Genomic DNA, 24,128 nt, shown 5'->3' with positions numbered 1-24,128 from the left:
TCTCCCCCTCCCACTTTCAAATCTCTTACTATCTCTTCTTTCAGTTAGTCCTGACGAAGGGTTTCAGCCCAAAACGTCAACTGTACTTCTTCCTATAGATGCTGCTTGGCCTGCTGCGTTCCTTCGGCATTTTGTGTGTGTTGCTTGAATTTCCAGCATTTGCAGATTTCCTCGTGTTTGCGATCAGAAAACTATTTGATTGAAAAGGGAGTTGAAGTTTGTCCTAAATTGGCATAAAACTATTTACCATGGGCGTGTAGCAGTTAGCACAAGCTATTACAGCTTGGGGAAATTCAAACTCGGCATTCCAGAAGTCTTGGTAGAATTTGGCACCAATGACATAGGTAGGAATGGCAGAGAGAGATTTTAGGGGAGTAGGTAGAAAGCTGAAAAATAGGACCACCAGGGTACTAATCTCCAGATTGCTGCCTGTGCTACACACCAGTGAAGGTAGGGAGGGAGGGAACGTCGACTCAGACCATGAGAGGCCTGCGTCGGGCATTTTCATGCCTTACAAGGTGCAGATTGGAAGTCTGTGTGGGGTTCCACTCCTCGCACAAACACGCTGCCACAGCTGAGGCTTGAACTAGCAACCTTGAGGTAACCAGACAAATGCCTTAACCACTTGGCCACGTGCCCAACACAAAGTAAAGTGAAGGTAAGAATAGGCTAACTTGGCAGATAAACGTGTTGGCGAGGAACTGGTGCAGAGGCAAGGGGTTCGGATTTAAGGATCATTGGGATCACTTCTGGGGAAGGTATGAGAGTACAAAAAGTGCGGGTTATACCTGAAACTGAGGGGAACTAATATCCTTGTGTGCAGGTTTTCAGGAGCTGTTTGGGAGGGATTGAACTAATTTGGCAGGGGGATTGGAACTGAGTGATTGTGCTGAGGATGAGGCAATTGGTTTACAAACAAAGGTAGTGTGTAGTGAGACTGCTAGCAAGGACAGACTGACGTAGAGCAAAATTGCAGTCACCACAATGAGGGACAAATCAAAAAGGGTGATGAGTACAGGCCTCAGGGTGTTATATTTGAATGCATGCAGTATACGAAATAAGGTAGATGAGTTTGTAGCACAGTTACAAATTGGCAGGTATGATGTTGTGGGCATCACTGAGTCAAGGCTGAGGGAAGATTATAGCTGGGAGCTTAACATCAGAGATACACATTGTATTAAAAGGACAAGCACATAGGCACAGGGGATGGGGTGGCTCTGTTGGTAAAAAAAAATGAAATTGAATCCTCCGAATGTGGTGACAAAGGATTGGGAGGCGTAGAATCCTTGTAGGTAGAACTAAGAAACTACAAGGGTAAAAAGACCCTGATAGGAGTTATATACAGACCTCCAGACATGAAGGATTTGAGCTACAAATGACATGAGATAGAAAAGGGATGTCAAAAGGGCAATCTTATGATAGTCGTGGGGGATTTCAATGGGCAGGTACATTGGGAAAATCAGGTTGGGTGCTGGATCGCAAGTGGGGGAATTTTAAAAGTGCCTACAAGATGGTTTTTTAGAGTAGCTCATGGTTGAGCCCACTGGGGAATCAGGTACTCTGGATTGGGGGTTGCACAATGAATCAGAATTGATTAGACAGCTTAAGATAAAGGAATCCTTAGGATGCAGTGATCATAATATGATAGAATTCACTCCACAATTTGAGAGGAGAAGCTCCTTCTGATACAGATGTATCCTACAGATATAGATGTGGGAGAAAAGGGAATTACAGGGGCATGGAGAGAATCTGGCCAAAGTTGATTGGAAGGAAACATTAGCAGGGATTATAGCAGAGCAGCAATGGCCGGAATTTCTGGGAGCAATTCGGAAGGCGCAGGATAGAAATATTCAAAAGAAATAGTAGTTTTCTAAAGGCAGGATTATACAACTGTGGCAGACAAGGGAAGACAAAGCCAACTTAAAAGCCAAAGAGAGGGCATATAATAGAGCAAAAATTAGTGGGAAGTCAAGAGGATTGGGAAGCTTTTAAAAACCAACAGAAGGCAACTAAAAAAGCATTAGGAATGAATCAAAGGTAAGCTAGCAAATAATATTAAAGAGGATACAAAAGGTTTCTAGTTATACAGTATGAGGAGTATAAGAGAGGTGAGAGTAGATATTGGACTGCTGGAAAATAATGCTGGAGAGATAGTCGTGGGGGACAAGGAAATGGCAGACAAATTGATTAAGTATTTTGTATCAGTCTTCAGCGTAGAAGACACTAGTAGTATGCCAGAATTTCTTGAGCATCAGAGGGCAGTAGTGAGTGAAATTGCCATTGAGAGAAGGTGCTTGGGAAACTGAAAGGTCTGAAGGTCGATAAATCACCTGGACCAAATGGTCTACACCACAAGGCACTGAAAGAGGTGGCTGAAGAGATTATGGAAGCCTTAGTAATCACCTTACAAGAGGCAATAGATTCTGGCATGGCTCTGGAAGACTGGAAAATTGCAAATGTCATTTCTCTGTTCAAGAAGATAGAGAGGCAGAAGAAAGGATGTCATAGGCTAATTAATTTGACCTCAGTGGTTGGGAAGATGTTCGAATCAATTATTAAGGATATGGTTTTGGGGTACTTTGAGGTACTTGCCAAAGTCAGATGTTACAAAGTAGATGGAGGTGCAGGTAGTGTTGAGGAAGCAGAGAAATTGAAGAAGGACTTAGACAGATTAGGAGAATGGGCAAAGAAGTGGCAGATGTAATATAGTGTCAGGAGTGTTTGGTCATGCACTTTGGTAGAAGAAATAAAAGCACAGATTATTTTCTAAATGGAGAGAAAATTCAAAAATCTAAAGTGCGAAGGGACTTGGAAGTTCTCATGCAAGATTGCATAAAGGTTAATTTGCAGGTTGAGTTGGTTGTGAGGAAGCCAAATTCAATGTTAGCATTCATTGTGAGAGGACTAGAATATAAAAGCAAGGATGTAATGTTGAGGATTTATAAGGTACTGGTTAGGCCTCACTTGGAGTATCGTGAGCCGTTTTGGGCCTCAAATGTAAGAAGTTATGTGCTTACATTGGATAGGGTTCAGAGGAGGTTCTCAAGAATGAAAGGATTACCATATAAGTACTGATTGATGCCTCTGAGCCTATACTCACTGGAATTCGGAAGAATAAGCAGGGGGATCTCATTGAAACCTATCGAATGTTTAAAGTCCTCAATAGAGTGGATGTGGAGATAATAGTGGGGGAGTATAGCACCAAAGGGCACAATCTCAGAATAGAGGATCATTCATTTAGAACAGAGGTGGGGAGGATTTCTTTTGAGCCAGGGTGTGGTGAATCTGTGGAACTCGTTGCTACAGGCATCTGTGGTGGGCAAGTAATTAGGTATATTTACAGCAGAGGCTGACAGGTTCTTGATTAGTCAGGGCTTGAAGGGTTATGGGGCGAAGACAGGAGATTGGGGCTGAGAGGGAAATGGATCAGCCATGATGAAATGGCACAGCAGACTCAATGGGCCAAGTGGCTTTATTCTGCTCCTATATTTATGGCCTTATGGTCCTCTGTAAAGAGTCTCTTTCCGTACTCCCCATGGAATGTGTGGATTTCCCCGGGTGCTCCGGTTTCCTCCCTCAGTCCAAAGACGGACCAGATAGGTTAAATGGTCATTGTAAATTGTCCCATGATTAGGTTTGGGTTAAATCGGAGCTGTCAGGGATTGATGGGGCTGTGCAGCTCGAAGGGTCTACTATGCACTGTATCGCTAAATAAATAGACCAAACAGCAGTTAGACCGCAATTGGCTACTGTGTACAATCTAGTCCAATGAGAGATCATAAAGTTAATAATGGAAAAAAAACCTCTATAATAATAATTGATGAATTTCAAAGTTTTCTCCATCAGAAGACCACAAGACATTGAATGAGCGTTTACCTAATAGCCATTGTTTAAATTACTTAAGATTCTCATAAAGTACAGACAGAATGTCTGAACAACATAAAATTGTTACCAGGAATTATAAAGGAAATTTAGGAAAAAAAAGGACTCCTTTAACAAAAACTGCATGAATGTGCAATATTTGAATAAGGAGGCGTGGAGATAAATAGCCTTGGTGCATTTAGGGAGGAGACAAAGTACACACAAGATGGAAGAGACCAATGCTAAAAGAAAATGAAGTCTCAAGTGAAGCCAAATGACCGTTTTTTGTGTAGTATATCCTAAATAATTCTTTGAGGGATACAAACTAGGAGAGGTATAATTCCCACAGCAAAGTAGGCCCAGAATTCCTCAGACAGAGCTAAAGGTGATACAGCACTTAAAACTAAACTGTAATAACTTAATTCAATTTGTTCCAGTGAGGTAATTTTGCTTCCGATAGATTATCAAGTGGAAAAGAAGCTTTATAGCCATCACCTTTGTTCTTCTTCCTCCAGCATTTTCCTGTACACATTTAGCTCCAGGTCTAATGCCAGCTTCACATCAAGCAGTTCCTCATATTCTTCCAGCTTCTCCTGTGCCTTCCTGTGTATTTCACTGATCTCATGCTCCTTGGCCACCAACCTGCTTTGCCAGGCAGTCCGCTCACGATCCAATGTCACCTCTGTGTCCTGAACCTTAGCTTTCAGTTCAGAAACCTGACAAAACAAGGAGTACAGGGAGAGCTAAGGAAAAAAGAAAGATGTATATCGTCCCAGAACGCTATTGATTGGATGTCAATCATATTTTAAAGATATGGAATCAAAAATCTAATCAGATCTTAAGCAGCAAATGAAATTTTTACTGAAAAAATATTTTTGCAGCATCCCTCTCTAGACTTGCACACCAATACTAGGAGCACAGTGAAATATGCTCGATACAGAGCACTTGCAGACTAATTTCTTCCAAATGTCACAATTACTATGCATGAAAGCCTTTGTTCTTTGTCTAGGGGCACAATTCCATGATAAAAACTGGAAAGAGACAAGGGAAAAAATCTATTGTCAATCACTTGTCTAATAATATTGCATATTGAATACAAACGACAGAGATTGAATTTCTGCTGCCATCATTTTAAACTTTGTGTGCTTGAATTGACCTCATTAAATAAACAGAGGTCTTACCTGCTGACGGCATTGCTGAAGTTCCAACACTAGGCTGTCAGATCTCATTTTAGCTTCTGCCACCTCCTCCTTTGCAGCACTGGCAAAGTCACTGCTCTTCGCAGCTACCAGCTGGACATTTTCAAACTGTTACAGAAAAAGAGAGGGAAGTGACCAGAGAGAGGGAATTGAAACAAGTTGCCGTTTTTAAGATAAGCTCATTCCTTTAACAACCCACACCTCTAACAAAGTGAGCAACTTACAGATTTTTCACTATGGAGGAGAACTATCACTAGACCACTGATTGGAGGATTTTCTAAAGGGGACAGGGAAGGGGAAGAGGAAAGAGGTGACTTACTAGTTGAAAGATATGTACAATAAATCAGTTGTTCAAAATTTTTTTAAAAATCTTTTATTACTTTGGTGAGATGCAAGTACGGGTTGTACTCCTTCTCTGACATTCTAAAATGTGAAAACATCTAAAATCCAAACTCTTTTGGAGTGCTGACAAGACGTCACAAATGAAAGCTCCACAAGGTGCTGGGAAGGTTCCCAGGCAGGCAGTCCTGAGAAGTGACCTTACAAATGTAACGAACAGACGTTAATGAAAAATAGAAAAATACTGTATAAAGTGAACAATGAAGATCTCAAGTATGTATTGAATGAGTGGATTTGTCACGGACTGAGCACATTTTGCTTAATGGTATGCTGCTCATGAAACAAGCAAAGATCATTCATGACATACGAAAATTGAAGGTAACTGCTTCATGCACAAAATTATTAAAAATATATGAAACCACTCCCCCTCCCGTTGCAAGTGCTGTGGAATAGGCACCTATTTGAAATCTATGGAGGATATGAAGGCAATCACAGTGCTGAAACCCAGTAATGGACGCAGTTGGGGCTGGTCACTCAGCTCAATCTTGTCAGACTGCGCTCCATCTGAGGACTATTCACCCTGTGAGCTTCGCACCAGTTGTACATAAGCTGTGAATGTAATGTAAATGGATTTTGTGTTTGGACTTGACTCCCTTCCTCAAGGTATCTTGCTATATAATGCAAGTATTCCAAAGTCCAAAAAAAATCCAAAATCCAAAATCCAAAACACTTCCAGCCCCGAGCATTTTGGAGAAGGGATGCTCAACCTGTACTTCAAAATCACTTTGAAATGGCCCAGGATTATTAAAGGTGTACTTTAAGTACCAGTCAGCACTTTTTCAGAGTGGATTTGAAGCACTTCAGTTGTAACTGCCAAGTTTCTCCACAAGTTTGTAAAGATCTTGCTTCAATGAAGCAATTATCATAAAGATATTTTACTGCCAGTGTTTTTGATGTCTAAATTAATCCAGTGTGTTGGTGTGGGAGAGCATTTTCTAGCATTAAAGGTTTACGAGTCTACCAAGCAAAGTTGAAGTGCTATTCCATCCCAGTGGATGAAGATGAGATTTCTTCACCAAGCACAGATGATGTGATCTTTTCAACCACTGATTCACAAGCCACAGCAATTCGCTCTGGAGAGCGTCATCATACTCCAGGTCAGACGAGAGATAACCCAGGTCAGGTTTCAGACCACAGTACCCAGGTAGTTTCTTCGCATGATGGCGGTGGTGAGGAGGTAGAGAAGAGGAAGGTCAAGTGACCAGCAATGGCAGATGAGAAGGCTTGGCGTGTATTTGATGAGGATATCAGTATGATGTTGGAGAACACTCTCAGGGGAACATCAAAGAGAAAGTTGGAAATGATGGGCGATATGATTTACGATGTTGGAAAGTACAGGTTTGGTTTGGTTGAGTTGAAGAAAACAAAGCCTACACAGCAACCAAGCAGGCGCCAGAAGGAGATTAGTAGGTTGAGGAAAGAGCTTAGATCATTGAGGCAGAGGTGGAAAGTAGCAAGTGGGGGGTGACAAGCCAGGGCTTGCTGATCTCCGAGAGCATTTTCGAATAAAGTTAGCATCACTCCATCGTGCAGAGTCACAACGTAAAAAGAGAAAGAAGAGAGAGAAGGCAAGAAAGTCGTTCTTTGAGAACCCTCACAAGTTCACAAAGAAACTGTTTGAACAAAGTAAGAGCGGGCAGCTTAACATCTCTCAACAAGAACTTGAGGATCACCTAGCAAGCACTCACTCTAACGAACAGCAGGAGGCTCCTTTGCTTGACATTTCAGGGCTTGTGAAGCCTACCAGGCCAGGAGTGAAGTTCGATCTGTCAGAACCCAAACTGGCAGAAGTGGAACGGTTCATCAGAAAGGCAAGGTCAGGCTCAGTGCCAGGACTTAATGGAGTGCCGTATAAGGTGTTCAAGAAGTGTGAACAGCTGAGGAAATACTTGTGGAGATTGTTAAAAGTGGTGTGGAGACAAGGTGTTGTTCCTTTGTCATGGAGTAAGGCTGAAGGAGTATACATCCCGAAGGAAGAGAATTCTTCTACTTTGAATCAGTTCCGACCAATTTCACTCCTGAATGTAGAGGGGAAGATTATGTTTGGCATTCTGGCAGAAAGAATATCTTCATTTGTGATTGAAAATGGATTAGTAAATACATCTGTGCAGAAGGCTGGAATACCAGGCTTCCCAGGATGCCTTGAACATTCTAGTATGATATGGCATACCATCCAGGAGTCAAAAAGGTCGAGAAGAAATCTGGCTGTAGTTTGGCTTGATCTGGCAAATGTGTATGGTTCTGTTCCCCATGTCCTGATTGAGTTTGCGATGGAATTCCTATGGATTCCTGCTAAGGTGAGGAACTTTGTTATGCAGTACCACAACGATTTCCGGATGAGGTTTTCCACTCAGCAGTTTACAACTAGGTGGCAGAGCTTGGATGTTGGAATGCCAATGGGATGTGCAACTTCACCCATCCTTTTTGTGTTAGCCATGGAGGTTATTGTGAGGGCTGTAGAATCAGTGGGACCAGGTGTCGCACTTGATGGTGGAGAGGAGTTACCACCAATATGAGCGTTCATGGATGATCTTACCTTTTTGGGTCCCAGCACGAAGGCAGTGGAAAATGTACTATCTAGACTCGAGGAGCTAATGGATTGGGGAAGAATGAAGTTCAAGACCAAGAAGTCAAGGAGCCTTGTTCTTAGGAGAGGAAAGCTGGTTGACTTTCATTTCACCCTTTGTGGAGAGGAGATTCCATCCATTCAGGACCAACCAGTTAAGAGCCTCGGGCAATGGTACACAGAGGAGCTGAGAGACACCAAGAGGGTTCAAGAGACAGCAGAACAGATCAGCAGAGGTCTGGTGTCTGTTGACAAGTGTGGCTTGCCTGGCAAGTTGAAGTTGTGGTGCTTGCAGTACGGACTGATGCCATGGATAATGTGGCCGCTAACTGTCTATGAAGTGGCAATGTCCCACGGTGAGGCAATGGAATGGAAGATCAACAAGTATGTGAAGAAGTACCAAGCAGCCTCACCAATATTGCAATCCACAGTCGCCAGACAAAGCTTACCATCCCAGTGCAATCCCTTGTTGAAGAGGTCAAGGTAGCCAAGGTAAGATCATTCCTGATGCTTCGAGACTCAAAAGACCCTGTCATCAAGAACACCCAGCCAGATGTGAGATCAGGCAGGAAGTGGTCAGCCCGTGTAGCAGTTGATGAGGCAGAGTCCAGATTGAAGCACAAGGAGATGGTTGGGGCTATCCAGCTAGGCCGCCAGGGACTTAGATGGACAACCCACAAGTGGTGGTCATCTTCTACAGGTAAGGAGCGCTGTGAGCTTGTAACACAAGAAATACGAGCGGTAGAAGAGGAGAAGAGGTTAACTAAAATAGCCGGCCTGGCCAAACAAGGGGCTTGGACCCGGTGGGAAAGAGTTGAACAACGACACCTATCTTGGAATGTTCTGTGGCAGATGGAACCGCTCCGCATTTCTTTTTTATGCAGAGCAGCATACAATCTGCTCCCAACACCTGCCAACCTCAGCACCTGGTTTGAAGATAAGACAGACAGGTGTGCTGCTTGTGGCGAGAAGGGAACACTTCAACATATCTTTCTTTTCTTTCTTTTTAAATCTTTTTATTGAGTAAGTATACAAAAAAGGTAAGCCATATAAACATTAATACAATGTTAAAGTACAATAAAATTCCAAAAGATAACAATACCAAAAAGAAAATACTACAAACAATGTAATTTAAGCATAAGAAACCAAGATAACATAATAGTATACTAGATTTTATATATATCAATGGAAAAAAAAAGAAAAAAGAAAAAAAAACCCCCCAAAAAAAAACCCACCGTGCAACTACCTAAAAGCAAAGCAAAGCAATGGGCTAACTTGAAACCAAACAGAGTTAAACTTAAAATCACGTCCTCAATCCCGACCTCCATTAAAACAGTGAAAAAAAAACAAGAAGGGTAAATATTACATTAAATGAAAATATCGAATAAAAGGTCCCCAAATCTGTTCAAATTTAAATGAAGAATCATAAAGGTTACTTCTAATTTTCTCCAGATTCAAACATAAAATCGTCTGAGAAAACCAAAAAAAGGTAGTTGGAGCATTAAGCTCTTTCCAATGTTGTAAAATACATCTTTTCGCCATTAAAGTAAGAAATGCAATCATTCTACGGGCTGAAGGGGAAAGATTACTAGAAATTTTAGGTAGTCCAAAGATAGCAGTAATAGGGTGAGGAGAGATATCTATATTTAATACCTTAGAAATAATATTGAAAATATCTCTCCAAAAAGTTTCCAAAGTAGGGCAAGACCAAAACATATGAGTTAAAGAGGCTATCTGCCCCGAACATCTATCACAGAAAGGATTAATATGCGAGTAAAAACGCGCTAACTTATCTTTGGACATATGTGCTCTATGAACCACTTTAAATTGAATTAGGGAATGTTTAGCACAAATAGAGGAAGTATTAACTAATTGTAAAATCTGCCCCCAATCATCCACAGAAATGGTAAGCCCCAATTCCTGTTCCCAATCTACCCTAATCTTATCAAATGGAGCTTTCCTAAGTTTCATAATAATATTATAAATCATAGCCGATGCACCTTTCTGACATGGATTAAGGTTAATTATCGAATCTAAAATATATATAGGAGGAAGCATTGGAAAGGAAGAAAGTATAGTACTTAGGAAATTTCTAACTTGTAAATATCTAAAAAAATGTATTCTTGATAAGTTATATTTATTAGATAATTGTTCAAAAGACATAAGGGAACCATCTAAAAATAAATCCAAAAACCGTAAAATACCCTTAGTCTTCCAAGTTTGAAAAGCGCGATCCGTAAAAGAGGGAGGAAAAAATATGTTACCTAAAATAGGAGTCGCTAACCCGAATTGATTAAGATCAAAAAATTTTCTGAATTGAAACCAAATGCGCAAAGCATATTTAACTATCGGGTTAGAGACCTGCTTAAGGCGTTTCGAATCAAAAGGAAGAGAGGAACCTAAAATAGAACCAAGTGTATAACCCTGAACAGATTGTAATTCCAATGCTACCCATTTAGGAATAGATAGTATGTCCCGGTCAAGTAACCAAAATTTCATATGTCGAATATTAATAGCCCAATAATAAAATCTAAAGTTAGGTAATGCTAAACCTCCATCTCTCTTAGCTTTCTGTAAATGTATTTTACCCAGTCTCGGATTCTTATTCTGCCAAATAAATGAAGAAATTTTAGAGTCAACTTTATCAAAAAAAGATTTAGGAACGAAAATTGGTAATGCCTGAAACACATATAAAAATTTTGGCAAAAAAAACATCTTAACTGCATTAATACGACCAATCAAAGTTAAATATAAGGGAAACCATTTAGATGAAAGTTGAGTAATATGGTCTATTAATGGTAAAAAGTTAGTCTTAAATAAATCTTTATGTTTACAAGTAATTTTAATCCCAAGATATGAAAAGTAATTATTAATCAATTTAAATGGAAATTTATAATATAAGGGAAGATGTTTATTAATCGGAAAAAGTTCACTCTTACTAAGATTTAATTTATAACCTGAGAAAAGACCAAATTGTGCTAATAACTCTAAAACAGCAGGAATGGATCTCTCAGGATTAGAAATATATAAAAGTAAATCATCAGCATAGAGTGATAATTTATGGGACTTTAATCCCCGAGTTATCCCAGTAATATTTGAAGATTCTCGAATAGCAATTGCAAGAGGTTCTAATGCAATATCAAATAATAGGGGACTAAGAGGACAGCCTTGTCGAGTACCACGAAAGAGAGGAAAAAAAGGTGAGTTTAAGGAGTTAGTACGAACCGAGGCTACAGGGGAGTGATATAACAGTTTAATCCAGGATATAAATTTCAAGCTAAAATTAAACATTTCAAGCACCTTAAATAAATAAGGCCATTCTACTCTATCAAAAGCTTTCTCGGCATCTAAAGAAATAACACACTCAGGAACATTTTGTGAGGGAGTATAAACGATATTTAACAATGTACGAATATTATAAAAAGAGTAACGACCTTTAATAAAACCCGTTTGGTCTTCCGAAATAATAGAAGGAAGTACTTTTTCTAGTCTATTTGCTAATAACTTGGAAAAAACTTTAGAATCAACATTTAATAAAGATATTGGTCTATAAGATGCACATTGAGCAGGGTCTTTATCCTTCTTTAGTATTAAAGAAATTGATGCTCTATTAAAAGATTCCGGAAGTTTACCAAGTTTCAAAGAAGCCTCAAAAACCTTATAGAGCCAAGGAATCAATAAAGAAGCAAAACATTTATAAAATTCAACGGTAAACCCATCAGGGCCAGGAGCTTTCCCCAGATTCATAGAAAAAATAACATTCTTAATCTCATCCATTGTAATGGAAGTATCTAATAAAGAAGACATATCCTGTGAAATCTGAGGGAAGTCTAGCTTATCTAAAAAATCATTCATATATTTAGAATCTCGAGGAGACTCTGATTGATATAAAGAAGAATAAAAATCACAAAAGGTTTGATTAATCCCCACATGATCCAATATCAATCGATCATTTTGGTTATAAATCTGATTGATTTGAGATTTAACATAATTAGATTTCAATTGATTAGCCAGCAGCTTGCCAATTTTATCACTGTGAACATAAAAATCACTTCTTGTTTTCTTTAATTGGTTTACAATCGAGGACGAGAGTAGTAAACTGTGTTCCATTTGAAGTTCAGTTCTTTGTTTGTATAGCTCCTCAGAAGGAGCCATAACATATTTCTTATCAATTTCTTTAATCTTGTCCACAATTGCCATCTCCTCCTGCTTCTGTTTCTTCCTCAAAGCAACGGAATACGAAATAATCTGACCCCGAATATAGGCTTTAAAAGTGTCCCAAAGAGTGTTAACCGAAATATCTTCTGTATGGTTAATTGTAAAAAAAAGCTCAATCTGTTCATTCATAAAATTAACAAAGTCCGAGTCCTGAAGCAACAGCGAATTAAAACGCCATTGTCTATTGTTTGGTATATTGGCCATAATTTTAATAGAAAGCTTAAGTGGAGCATGATCCGAAATGGTTATAGAATCATAATCACATTTAATCACTGAAGGAATGAGACGAGAATCAATGAAAAAATAATCAATTCTTGAATAGGAATGATGAACATGTGAAAAGAAGGAAAAATCTTTTTCCTGAGGATGCAGAAAACGCCAAATGTCCGTCGACCCAGAATCAGAAAGGAAAAAATTAATCAAATTTGCAGATTTATTAGGTAAAGTCCATAAAGGAGCCGAACGGTCCAAAGCTGGAGATAAACAGGTATTAAGATCTCCGCCCCAAATCAATGAAAACTCGTTCAAATTCGGAAACTGATCAAACAATGATTTATAAAATTCCGGACAATCCATATTAGGAGCATAAACATTAACCAAAACTACTTTTTTATTAAATAGTAAACCACTAACCAGTAAAAATCTACCATTCGGATCAGAGATAATATCCTGTTGTATAAAAGTAACTGAGGAGTCTATAAAAATAGAGACGCCTCGAATCTTAGCATTGGAGTTCGAATGAAATTGTTGTCCCTTCCAGAATTTGAAAAAACGTAGTCTGTCCCCCCTCCGTACATGGGTCTCTTGTAAAAATAAAATTTGTGCTTTAAGTCTCCGGAACACTTTAAAAACTTTTTTCCTTTTAATAGGATGATTAAGACCATTAGTATTCCAGGAGACAAAATTAATAATAGACTCCATAAATCCTAAAGTCAACCCATAACAAGGAGGATTGACAATAGGCGCGACCCACAAACCCGGAGAGGAAACAGAACATACAAAAGATACCGGGGAAAAGGACGCAACCAATACTTCAATAATGTATATAGCCCAAAGAGAAACAAACTAAAACGTGAAGCCCCTCCCACCACCCCCCACCCCAAGACCCCAAGGCGAAATCTAAAGCAGACCCGCCAGAAAGAAGCAAGCGCTAAAACTACCCCCATGACTTCCGGTATACGCTCCCTAAAAAAAAGGTATAAATATGAAAAGGGTCAGCTAATTGTAAAACAGTAAAAAAAAAGTAAAAAAAAGTTAGCTCAATTAAAATACACACAGAACAGAACAAAAGCCGGAAAGTATATATTAAAAAAAAACCACAATAAACCTCAAACTCATGAATAGACACAGCAACAAAAAAAAAATAGGATTATTAACATAAAATGATTATAAAAAGCAAAACAGAATAAAATTTAAAAAAAACTACAAAATTTAAGGCCGCACAGGAAATACGTAAGATGACAAAAGGGAAGTAACCACTCAGAATCCCCTGGGAAAAGAAAGAAATGACGCAGTTAAAAAGAAAGTTTAGCAGCCATATTAAGAAATCGAAAGTAAACTTTTCTGCCCAAATAGGGCACAGAAAAGTTAAAACCAACCAATTCACAGCCTCCGATCAACGGAGAAAATTTAAAAAAAAGGCAATTAAGATGTTGAAGATGAAAGTTGATCCAGATAACTCTGGGCATCCGATAGAGAATCAAAAAAACGAAGGGCTCCATCTAACATGCGAATCCTTAGACGTGCAGGGTACAGCAGCGCTGGTCTTAAATCCATCTTATAGAATTCCGACATCACGGATCTGTAACGGACCCGTTGGTCCCAGATTGGTTTACTGAAATCTTCCACGAATCGGAACTTAAGATCCGAAAAATCAATGAAACCTTTAGATCGAGCGAATCGAAACAGTCTCTCCTTGTCTTGAAAGTAATGAAAACGTAAGATAACATGCCTCGGTCTATCTGACCTAGACGAGTATGATGGGATTCTGTGAACACGATCCAGTAGCGGTGGTTGGTCAGGAAATACAGTAGGGAATGCATCTTTTAAAAGTTGGGAGAAATATTTCATAGGGTTGTTAGCTTCCACGGCTTCCCTGACGCCAATCATTCGTAAATTCTGCCGTCGCATTCTAGATTCCAAGTCAGAGTTTTTAAAAGTCAAAAAGTCAAGTTTCTTCTTCATTACATTAATTGTTTCTTCGACTTTCCCCATCTTAAGCTCACTTTGTTGCGCGGATTTTTGAAGATCAGATATAGCCGACTGATGTTCCGCAATACATGTTTGCATCTTATCAATTAAATCGGCAATTTTCTGGAACTTAGTTGAGATTTCCGTATGAATCAGGTCTTTAACAAAGCCCATAATTTCTGTACGAATCATCTCCCTAACAGAGGTTGAAATTTCCCTCTGAATTAACTCCGATATCGCTTTCAAAGTCACCGGTGATTCAGTCGGAGGGAGATCCGTAGCTTTCGGTTTAACCGGAGGTTTACCATCCTTGCCGTCTTTCCCGTTCTTAGACATAGCCGATCTCAATATCATCCAATTGTCAGAGAATTCAGTTTAATTCAAAGTATTGTAAAAATTGATGCCTTAATAGTTAATTAAAGTATAGCTGACCATAGAGAGAAAAAACTCAGAGGTAATGGAGCGAGTCAAGAACGCGACTTCACTCCATGAGCGCTACCGGAAGTCTCCAACATATCTTGAGTGCATGCAGAGTCAATCTTTCCAGCGGCATGTACACTTGGAAACATAACAACGTTCTCAAAGTTGTAACAGAAGCGGTTGAGCAGAGAGTACTGCAGCACAACTTATCTCATGCCCAATGCTGCACAGAACATCGCATATCATTTGTGAAAGAAGGCTCCAAGTCACAGCACAGGCTCACGATCAAGCATACTTTCTTCAGCCAATGATTGGTGTGTCAAGGCTGACCTGGACGGGAAAGGCAGTTTCCCGGAGCAAATAGCTTTCACCACATTGTGTCCAGATATAATCGTATGGTCTGACACCAGTAGAGAAGTGGTTATTGGTGAACTCACAGTCCCCTGGGAATGCAACATCGATGAAGCCCATAAGCGCAAGTTAACCAAATATGCAGAGTTAAGATCAGAGTGCAGAGACAGAGGATGGAAGGTCTCATGCTATCCATTCGAAGTAGGCTGCTGTGGGTCTATTGCGTTCACTCTCCAGAAGTGGCTGCGTGACCTTGGCTTCACTAGAAGAGAGATCAAGTCAACCTGCAGGGCTGTAGCTGAGGCAGTAGAGAAAGGATCAGCATGGGTGTGGACCAAGTATGTCCAGAGGGGCAGATAGTCAGGCAGTGTATACATATCTTGCAAACCCTTCAGTAGTTGCATAGACACCTGAAGAGTAGACTATCTGTTGGATGGAAGTGACCAACAACTCTGATAGAGGCAGACGCCAAGTTTTTAAGCTCACCAGTGGGAGGTGGTGCTTTAGCACTGCTGGCCCACCACCTCGAGGGAGTCTTGATCATAAGCTGGCCGAAACTCCTGAAGACAGGTGGCAGATCAACTGATGATCCCACTGGTGATAGCACAGGACAGTTAACATCTTCGTTCATGTGTATTTTGCAACTATTTCTGTCAAAATATAAAATCAATTTTCATAGTGGGCTCCCACAAGCAGCATTAAGATAATGATCAGAAAATCTGTTCTCATTATATTAGATGGGGGATAATTTGCCATCTATGAGTTTTCTCTGTCCTACTTCAAAATACCTCAGCATATCTTTCACATGAAATCTGTGACAACATTGCCAGGACTTGGGAGCTCGGTTTGTCAGGAGAAGTTAGAGAGGTGAGGACTTTTTTCTTTGGAACATAGAAGACCAAGGACTGATCTTATACAGGTGTATAAAATCTTGAGGGATACCGGTCAAATGCAGGCAAATAGGACTAGCTTAGACGGGCATCTTGATCATTATGGAAGAATCTGGGTCTTTAGACATTTCATGTAAGACTGGAGCTCAGAAACAAGCATGTTGATACTGCGCCATAGCTGACAAGTGAGAAGCAAGAAAGGACTGGACATCTCCAAACTCCAGCCCATGGAAACCAACAGGGATTCATGGTCTACATGCCAACTGGAGAAGGCAGAGCAAGTAGGGCACATTGGGAGTGTGGAAACAAATTATACTGTTAAATCTGCTGATGTTTGGACTGGTGTAGGTCATTGAATTTCACTGATCTATTCCAAAATAAAATGGGAGTCTGGCTGATCCTTACCTCAAGATTATTTACCTGCCTTTCTATCGCTCAACTTCTGTAAAACCAACAAAAATCCACCCACTGAAGTTATGAATCCTTTAATTGGGTTGGTCTAAGTGGTTCTTTGAGGAAGTACTTCACTAGTCCACCAACCTTGGAGAGAACAAATACATCCTGAAATTAACCCTAAGCCACAGTTGATTGCACCCTGTTGCTTTTAAGTTCTCAATCGACAAACACTTTCTCCAGCAGTCTTATTAAATGCTTTAATTGCCCAGCAGGGTCACTCTTGAAATCTTCTATACTTTTGGAGAATACAGGGCTACTAAAATCTTTCTCTTCTGCCACAGTGCTTCACAATTTCGTTCTCTTTTTGCACTATTGATTTGGATGTATTCTTACTGTAATTTCCTCCAAGAAGACCACAATGTTATCATTGGGTTTAGAGGCTTGCATGCCTCAATGACTCAGAAAGCTACTTTGGCTGGAGCATTTTATGTTTTGGCTCTTAGTAGGGTCACCCATACCAAGCAACTCAAAGGGTAGAGGCCAGAATAAGAGTGATCCACCGGTCTGCCAGGTTCAGAGTCGCAGTTCAGGGCTAACAACTCTGAGCGGTAAAACAAAATTGTACCAGCACATCAATGAAGAGTCCTTCAGTGTGACACTGGGTCTCCATCCAGGACTTGCGTGACTGACAGTAATGAAAACCGAGAGCACGCACCTGATGTGATGAAGGAAGCCCTGAACACCACCAGAGATGGAAGAAACTTCATCATTGCTTGAAATAACAAGCAATAAGGATTAAGGTGAGGGGTGGAAGGAAGTTCGAAGAGTATTTGTAGCGCAATTTTTTCCACACAGAGTGGCGGTACCTAAATGCCAGCAGTGTAACAGGCAGCAAGTTACTGTAATTTATAGCACTTTTTATGTATTGCACTGTTTTGTGCTACAAAACAATAAACTTCAAGCCACATAATCAGTGATAATAAACTCGATTATGATTCTGAAGTCCTAGAACTTAATTCAAAAATTACCTGGTCTAACCTTCCTAATTACCAGTACGTTCAGCATAACACCACAACCACATGGGCAAACTGAGCACGATACTTTTATGAACACATAGTTCTCAGGTTGAAAGGAAACAAAGAAAATATAACATCTTTGCGCGATGCTCAGATTATCAGAACAAGAGTACAAGGTCTGCAGTTGGAGAATGGGTTTGTGAAAGCTTTATTTCAAAGTACAAGTGTTAAATCTACAGAATAACCTCTCTATGATTCGAAGAAGGTGTCTGAGAGTCTGAGTGGGAGTGCCGAGAAAGAGATTTTTGAAATTTTCGTTATTTTTTTTCTCCAACGGCTTTCTGAGAGGCGGGACTGCGCAGGTGTGTGACGTCGGGCAGTGCAGCGCGGCAGATTTAAAAGGGTAGACATCCTGCTTCGGGTTTGATTTGAAGAAGGAGTCTGAGAGTCTGAGTGGGAGTGCCGAGAAAGAGATTTTTGAAATTTTCGTTATTTTTTTTCTCCAACGGCTTTCTGAGAGGCGGGACTGCGCAGGCGTGTGACGTCGGGCAGTGCAGCGCGGCAGATTTAAAAGGAACAAAGCCTCATAGAGCGGGCAGCGTAGTTTGCGGGTGGCGGAGTGAGCCGGGAGCAGAGTGAAGACTTAAGGGCTTCGGCTCAACGGGCTTAGGCGGAAGCGGGCGAGGCGAGGAAGGTTTGACATTCATTTTTTGTCGCTATTTGAGGAGAGGGGCATTATGACTGTGAGGGCAGTTTGCTGTTCTCGGTGTTGGATGTGGGAGGCCCTGGAGTCTCCAAGCCTCCCGGACGTCTACATCTGCGCCAAGTGCATCGAGATGCAGCTCCTAAGGGACCGCGTTACGGAACTGGAGCTGCAGCTCGATGACCTTCGTCTGGTCAGGGAGAGCGAGGAGGTGATAGAGAGGAGTGGAAGGCAGGTGGTCACGCCGGGGCCACGGGAGGCAGACAAGTGGGTCACGGTTAGGAGGGGGAAGGGGAAAAGTCAGGTGATGGGGGGTACCCCGGTGGCTGTGCCCCTTAACAACAGGTACTCCTGTTTGAGTACTGTTGGGGGGGACAGCTTACCCGGGGGAAGCGACAGTGGCCGTGCCTCTGGCACAAAGTCTGGCCCTGTAGCTCAGAAGGGTAGGGCAAGGAAGAGGAGGGCAGTTGTGATAGGGGACTCGATAGTAAGGGGGTCAGATAGATGATTCCGTGGACGCAGTCCAGAGACCTGGATGGTAGTTTGCCTCCCTGGTGCCAGGGTCCGGGATATTTCTGATCGTTTCCAAGATATCCTGAAGTGGGAGGGTGAGGAGCCAGAAGTCGTGGTACATATAGGTACCAATGACATAGGTAGGAAAAGGGATGAGGTCCTGAAAGGAGAATATAGGGAGCTAGAAAGGGAGTTGAGAAAAAGGACCGCAAAGGTAGTAATCTCGGGATTACTGCCTGTGCCACGCGACAGTGAGAGTAGGAATGCGATGAGGTGGAGGATAAATGCGTGGCTGAGGGATTGGAGCAGGGGGCAGGGATTCGAGCAGGGGGCAGGGATTCAAGTTTTTGGATCATTGGGACCTCTTTTGGCGCAGGCGTGACCTGTACAAAAAGGACGGGTTACACTTGAATCCTAGGGGGACCAATATCCTGGCAGGGAGATTAGCGGGAGCTACTGAGGTGACTTTAAATTAGAATGGTTGGGGGGTGGGAATCAAATTAAAGAGGCTAGGCGTGAGGAGGTTAGTTCACAACAGAGGGATGGGAACCAGTGCAGAGAGACAGAGGGGTGTAAAGTGAGGGTAGAAGCAAAAAGGACAAAGGAGAAAAGTAAAAGTGGCAGGCCGACAAATCCAGGGCAAGCATTAAAAAGGGCCACTTTTCAACATAATTGTACAAGGGCTAAGAGAGTTGTAAAAGAGCGCCTGAAGGCTTTATGTGTCAATGCAAGGAGCATTCGTAATAAGGTGGATGAATTGAAAGTGCAGATTGTTATTAATGATTATGATATAGTTGGGATCACAGAGACATGGCTCCAGGGTGACCAGGGATGGGAGCTCAACGTTCAGGGATATTCAATATTCAGGAGGGATAGACATGAAGGAAGGGGAGGTGGGGTGGCGTTGCTGGTTAAAGAAGAGATTAACGCAATAGAAAGGAAGGACATAAGCCGGGAAGATGTGGAATCGATATGGGTAGAGCTGCGTAACACTAAGGGGCAGAAGACGCTGGTAGGAGTTGTGTACAGGCCACCTAACAGTAGTAGTGAGGTCGGAGATGGTATTAAACAGGAAATTAGAAATGTGTGCAATAAAGGAACAGCAGTTATAATGGGTGACTTCAATCTACATGTAGACTGGGTGAACCAAATTGGTAAAGGTGCTGAGGAAGAGGATTTCTTGGAATGTATGCGGGATGGTTTTTTGAACCAACATGTCGAGGAACCAACTAGAGAGCAGGCTATTCTGGACTGGGTTTTGAGCAATGAGGAAAGGTTAATTAGCGATCTTGTCGTGAGAGGCCCCTTGGGTAAGAGTGACCATAATATGGTGGAATTCTTCATTAACATGGAGAGTGACATAGTTAATTCAGAAACAAAGGTTCTGAACTTAAAGAGGGGTAACTTTGAAGGTATGAGACGTGAATTAGCTAAGATAGACTGGCAAACGACACTTAAAGAATTGACGGTGGATATGCAATGGCAAGCATTTGAAGGTTGCATGGATGAACTACAACAATTGTTCATCCCAGTTTGGCAAAAGAATAAATCAAGGAAGGTAGTGCACCCGTGGCTGACAAGAGAAATTAGGGATAGTATCAATTCCAAAGAAGTAGCATACAAATTAGCCAGAGAAAGTGGCTCACCTGAGGACTGGGAGAAATTCAGAGTTCAGCAGAGGAGGACAAAGGGCTTAATTAGGAAGGGGAAAAAAGATTATGAGAGAAAACTGGCAGAGAACATAAAGACGGACTGTAAAAGCTTTTATAGATATGTAAAAAGGAAAAGACTGATAAAGACAAATGTAGGTCCCCTGCAGACAGAAACAGGTGAATTGATTATGGGGAGCAAGGACATGGCAGACCAATTGAATAATTACTTTGGTTCTGTCTTCACTAAGGAGGACATAAATAATCTTCCAGAAATAGTAAGGGACAGAGGGTCCAGTGAGATGGAGGAACTGATTGAAATACATGTTAGTAGGGAAGTGGTGTTAGGTAAATTGAAGGGACTGAAGGCAGATAAATCCCCAGGGCCAGATGGTCTGCATCCTAGAGTGCTTAAGGAGGTAGCCCAAGAAATAGTGGATGCATTAGTGATAATTTTTCAAAACTCGTTAGATTCTGGACTAGTTCCTGAGGATTGGAGGGTGGCTAATGTAACCCCACTTTTTAAAAAAGGAGGGAGAGAGAAACCGGGGAATTATAGGCCGGTTAGCCTAACGTCGGTGGTGGGGAAACTGCTGGAGTCAGTTATCAAGGATGTGATAACAGCAGATTTGGAAAGCGGTGAAATGATCGGACAAAGTCAACATGGATTTGTGAAAGGAAAATCATGTCTGACGAATCTCATAGAATTTTTTGAGGATGTAACTAGTAGAGTGGATAGGGGAGAACCAGTGGATGTGGTATATTTGGATTTTCAAAAGGCTTTTGACAAGGTCCCACACAGGAGATTAGTGTGCAAACTTAAAGCACACGGTATTGGGGGTAAGGTATTGGTGTGGGTGGAGAATTGGTTAGCAGACAGGAAGCAAAGAGTGGGAATAAACGGGACCTTTTCAGAATGGCAGGCGGTGACTAGTGGGTTACCGCAAGGCTCAGTGCTGGGACCCCAGTTGTTTACAATATATATTAATGACTTGGATGAGGGAATTAAATGCAGCATCTCCAAGTTTGCGGATGACACGAAGCTGGGTGGCAGCGTTAGCAGTGAGGAGGATGCTAAGAGGATGCAGGGTGACTTGGATAGGTTGGGTGAGTGGGCAAACTCATGGCAGATGCAATTTAATGTGGATAAATGTGAAGTTATCCACTTCGGTGGCAAAAATAGGAAAACAGATTATTATCTGAATGGTGGCCAATTAGGAAAAGGGGAGGTGCAACGAGACCTGGGTGTCATTATACACCAGTCATTGAAAGTGGGCATGCAGGTACAGCAGGCGGTGAAAAAGGCGAACGATATGCTGGCATTTATAGCGAGAGGATTCGAGTACAGGAGCAGGGAGGTACTACTGCAGTTGTACGAGGCCTTGGTGAGACCACAACTGGAGTATTGTGTGCAGTTTTGGTCCCCTAATCTGAGGAAAGACATCTTTGCCATAGAGGGAGTACAAAGAAGGTTCACCAGATTGATTCCTGGGATGGCAGGTCTTTCATATGAAGAAAGACTGGATGAACTGGGCTTGTACTCGTTGGAATTTAGAAGATTGAGGGGGGATCTGATTGAAACGTATAAGATCCTAAAGGGATTGGACAGGCTAGATGCGGGAAGATTGTTCCCGATGTTGGGGAGGTCCAGAACGAGGGGTCACAGTTTGAGGATGGAGGGGAAGCCTTTTAGGACCGAGATTAGGAAAAACTTCTTCACACAGAGAGTGGTGAATCTGTGGAATTCTCTGCCACAGCAAACTGTTGAGGCCAGTTCATTGGCTATGTTTAAGAGGGAGTTAGATATGGCCCTTGTGGCTACAGGGGTCAGGGGGTATGGAGGGAAGTCTGGGTTCCGAGTTGGATGATCAGCCATGATCATAATAAATGGCGGTGCAGGCTCGAAGGGCTGAATGGCCTACTCCTGCACCTATTTTCTATGTTTCTATGTTTCTATGGATAGTGGGTAAATGTTGATTATTCAAATGTAATTAGACTGATTGCTTTCATTGTGATAAAGTGCATGAACAGCTGGAAAAGTGATGCACAAGGGTAACGTTCAAGAAAGAATAGGTCACTGCCGACCTCTAGCTGACACTCCAATTTGACTTGACTAGCTTCAGATATAGTTATCGGTGACTACTAATTGATACACATTGATAGCTAGTAATTAGTCAACATTATTTTAGTTATTTGTGCCTACCAGGATTATGAAGCAGTCAAGTCTTTTTGCTAAACAACCCCCATGTTCCTGTGTTTTGGCAATATGTTTATATCTTTAGGCATTAACATAACCTGGTTCCAGCTGAATCATTTCAATAACCACATTCATATGTAACTATGTCTAGAAGAATGCATTTTATTAATTTTTATTAGGCTAGAAAATCAGTGATTGATGCAATATGTTTCAGAAGTTGGAGCAGGCATTTATTCATCCAGGGAATATTAGGTGGAACAAAATAGAGCCTTTTACCTCCCAAATATTAACTGAGAAAAACCAAGTTTTGGAACAGATATTACATTTATAAAAACAGTGACAAAAGTTGAGACCCAAAAACTAAATAAAAAGGCCCCTGAAAAAGAAAAGTAAAACTCCACAAATACTGGAAAATGACATTAAGAGTTACAGAAAGTATGAAAAGAAACTGGCAAGAGAGGATCAAAAAATAACCCAAAACCTTTGCAACAACGTCAGCAACAAGAGCAATATGGATCCTTGTGAGCCAGATTAAAAATAATCAGAATCTAGTACATCATCACTAATGTACTAAATATAGTGTAATTTGTTGTTTTGTGTCAACAGTATAGTGCAAAATAAAAATTACTGCAACTCACAGAAATAATTGTAAAAGACTTAACAAGGCAGTGTTCACGAGTTCGTAACAACATTATGAAATGGGCAGGATTGTGCATGACCAGGTCTACTACCTGTACTCATGCTTTTCCTGACTTACAGTTTTGATGATCAGAGACTTTTAAATGAATTTGTTATTAAATTAAAAATTATTTACTTAAAACACATTGATATGATAGAATTAAAACATTAAGCCTAACTAAATAAAATAAACCACTTATCTTCTCAATCAAGTTCATCAAGCCTATTCAGATTACTGGAGCCTTTACGAATACACACACATCCAACCCAGGAGTATTTTTTCCACTTCTTTCGGTTTGGGGGCTGATTATCTTACTGCGTCTTTGTTAGTTTTTTGTCCAGGGAGGGGGGGAGATTTGGGGGCTGATGTTCTTGTGGTGTCTTGTGCAGTGGAGAGGCGTTTGGCTGGGGGGTGGGGGGCATGTCCCTGTTGTGTTTTTTGTTAGTGTTTTTGTGCAGGGTAGGGGAGGGGAGGTTTGGGGGGTGGGCTAGTTCAGATTCAGAATTAGATTTATTATCACTGGCATGTGACATGAAATTTGTTAACTTAGCAGCAGCAGTTCAATGCAATACATAAACTAGCAGAGAAAAAAATATAATAATAAATGAAATAAAAATAATAATATAATAATAAACAAGTACATCAATTACGTATATTGAATAGTTCATTAAAACGTGAAAAAACAGAAATACTGCATATTAAAAAAAAAGTGAGGTAGTGTCCAAAGATTCAATGTCCATTTAGGAATCAATGGCAGAGGGGAAGAAGCTGTTCCTGAATCGCTGAGTGTGTGCCTTCAGGCTTCTGTACCTCCTGCCTGATGGTAACAGTGAGAAAAGGGCATGCCCTGGGTGCTGGAGGTCCTTAATAATAGACTCTGC

At 41.1% G+C, this 24,128-nt stretch overlaps 1 protein-coding gene across 2 annotated transcripts in view; it reads right to left on the bottom strand.

The window, feature by feature from the left end:
* Positions 1-24,128, bottom strand: part of LOC134355647 (lamin-L(III)-like) — a 109,719-nt gene that overhangs the window by 42,148 nt on the left and 43,443 nt on the right. For both annotated transcript variants that reach the window (XM_063065860.1, XM_063065858.1), the window contains exons 5-6: positions 5,043-5,168; positions 4,357-4,577 (exon numbers count right to left, since the gene is read on the bottom strand). In XM_063065860.1, the coding sequence (XP_062921930.1) occupies positions 4,357-4,577; positions 5,043-5,168 (347 nt within the window). The remainder of the gene's footprint in view (positions 1-4,356; positions 4,578-5,042; positions 5,169-24,128) is intronic.

The sequence above is a fragment of the Mobula hypostoma genome, chromosome 13, assembly GCF_963921235.1.
Source record: "Mobula hypostoma chromosome 13, sMobHyp1.1, whole genome shotgun sequence".
NCBI classification, from domain to species: domain Eukaryota; kingdom Metazoa; phylum Chordata; class Chondrichthyes; order Myliobatiformes; family Myliobatidae; genus Mobula; species Mobula hypostoma.
The sequence above is the reverse complement of the archived record's forward strand: the minus strand, read 5'-3'. Positions and strand labels throughout refer to the sequence as shown.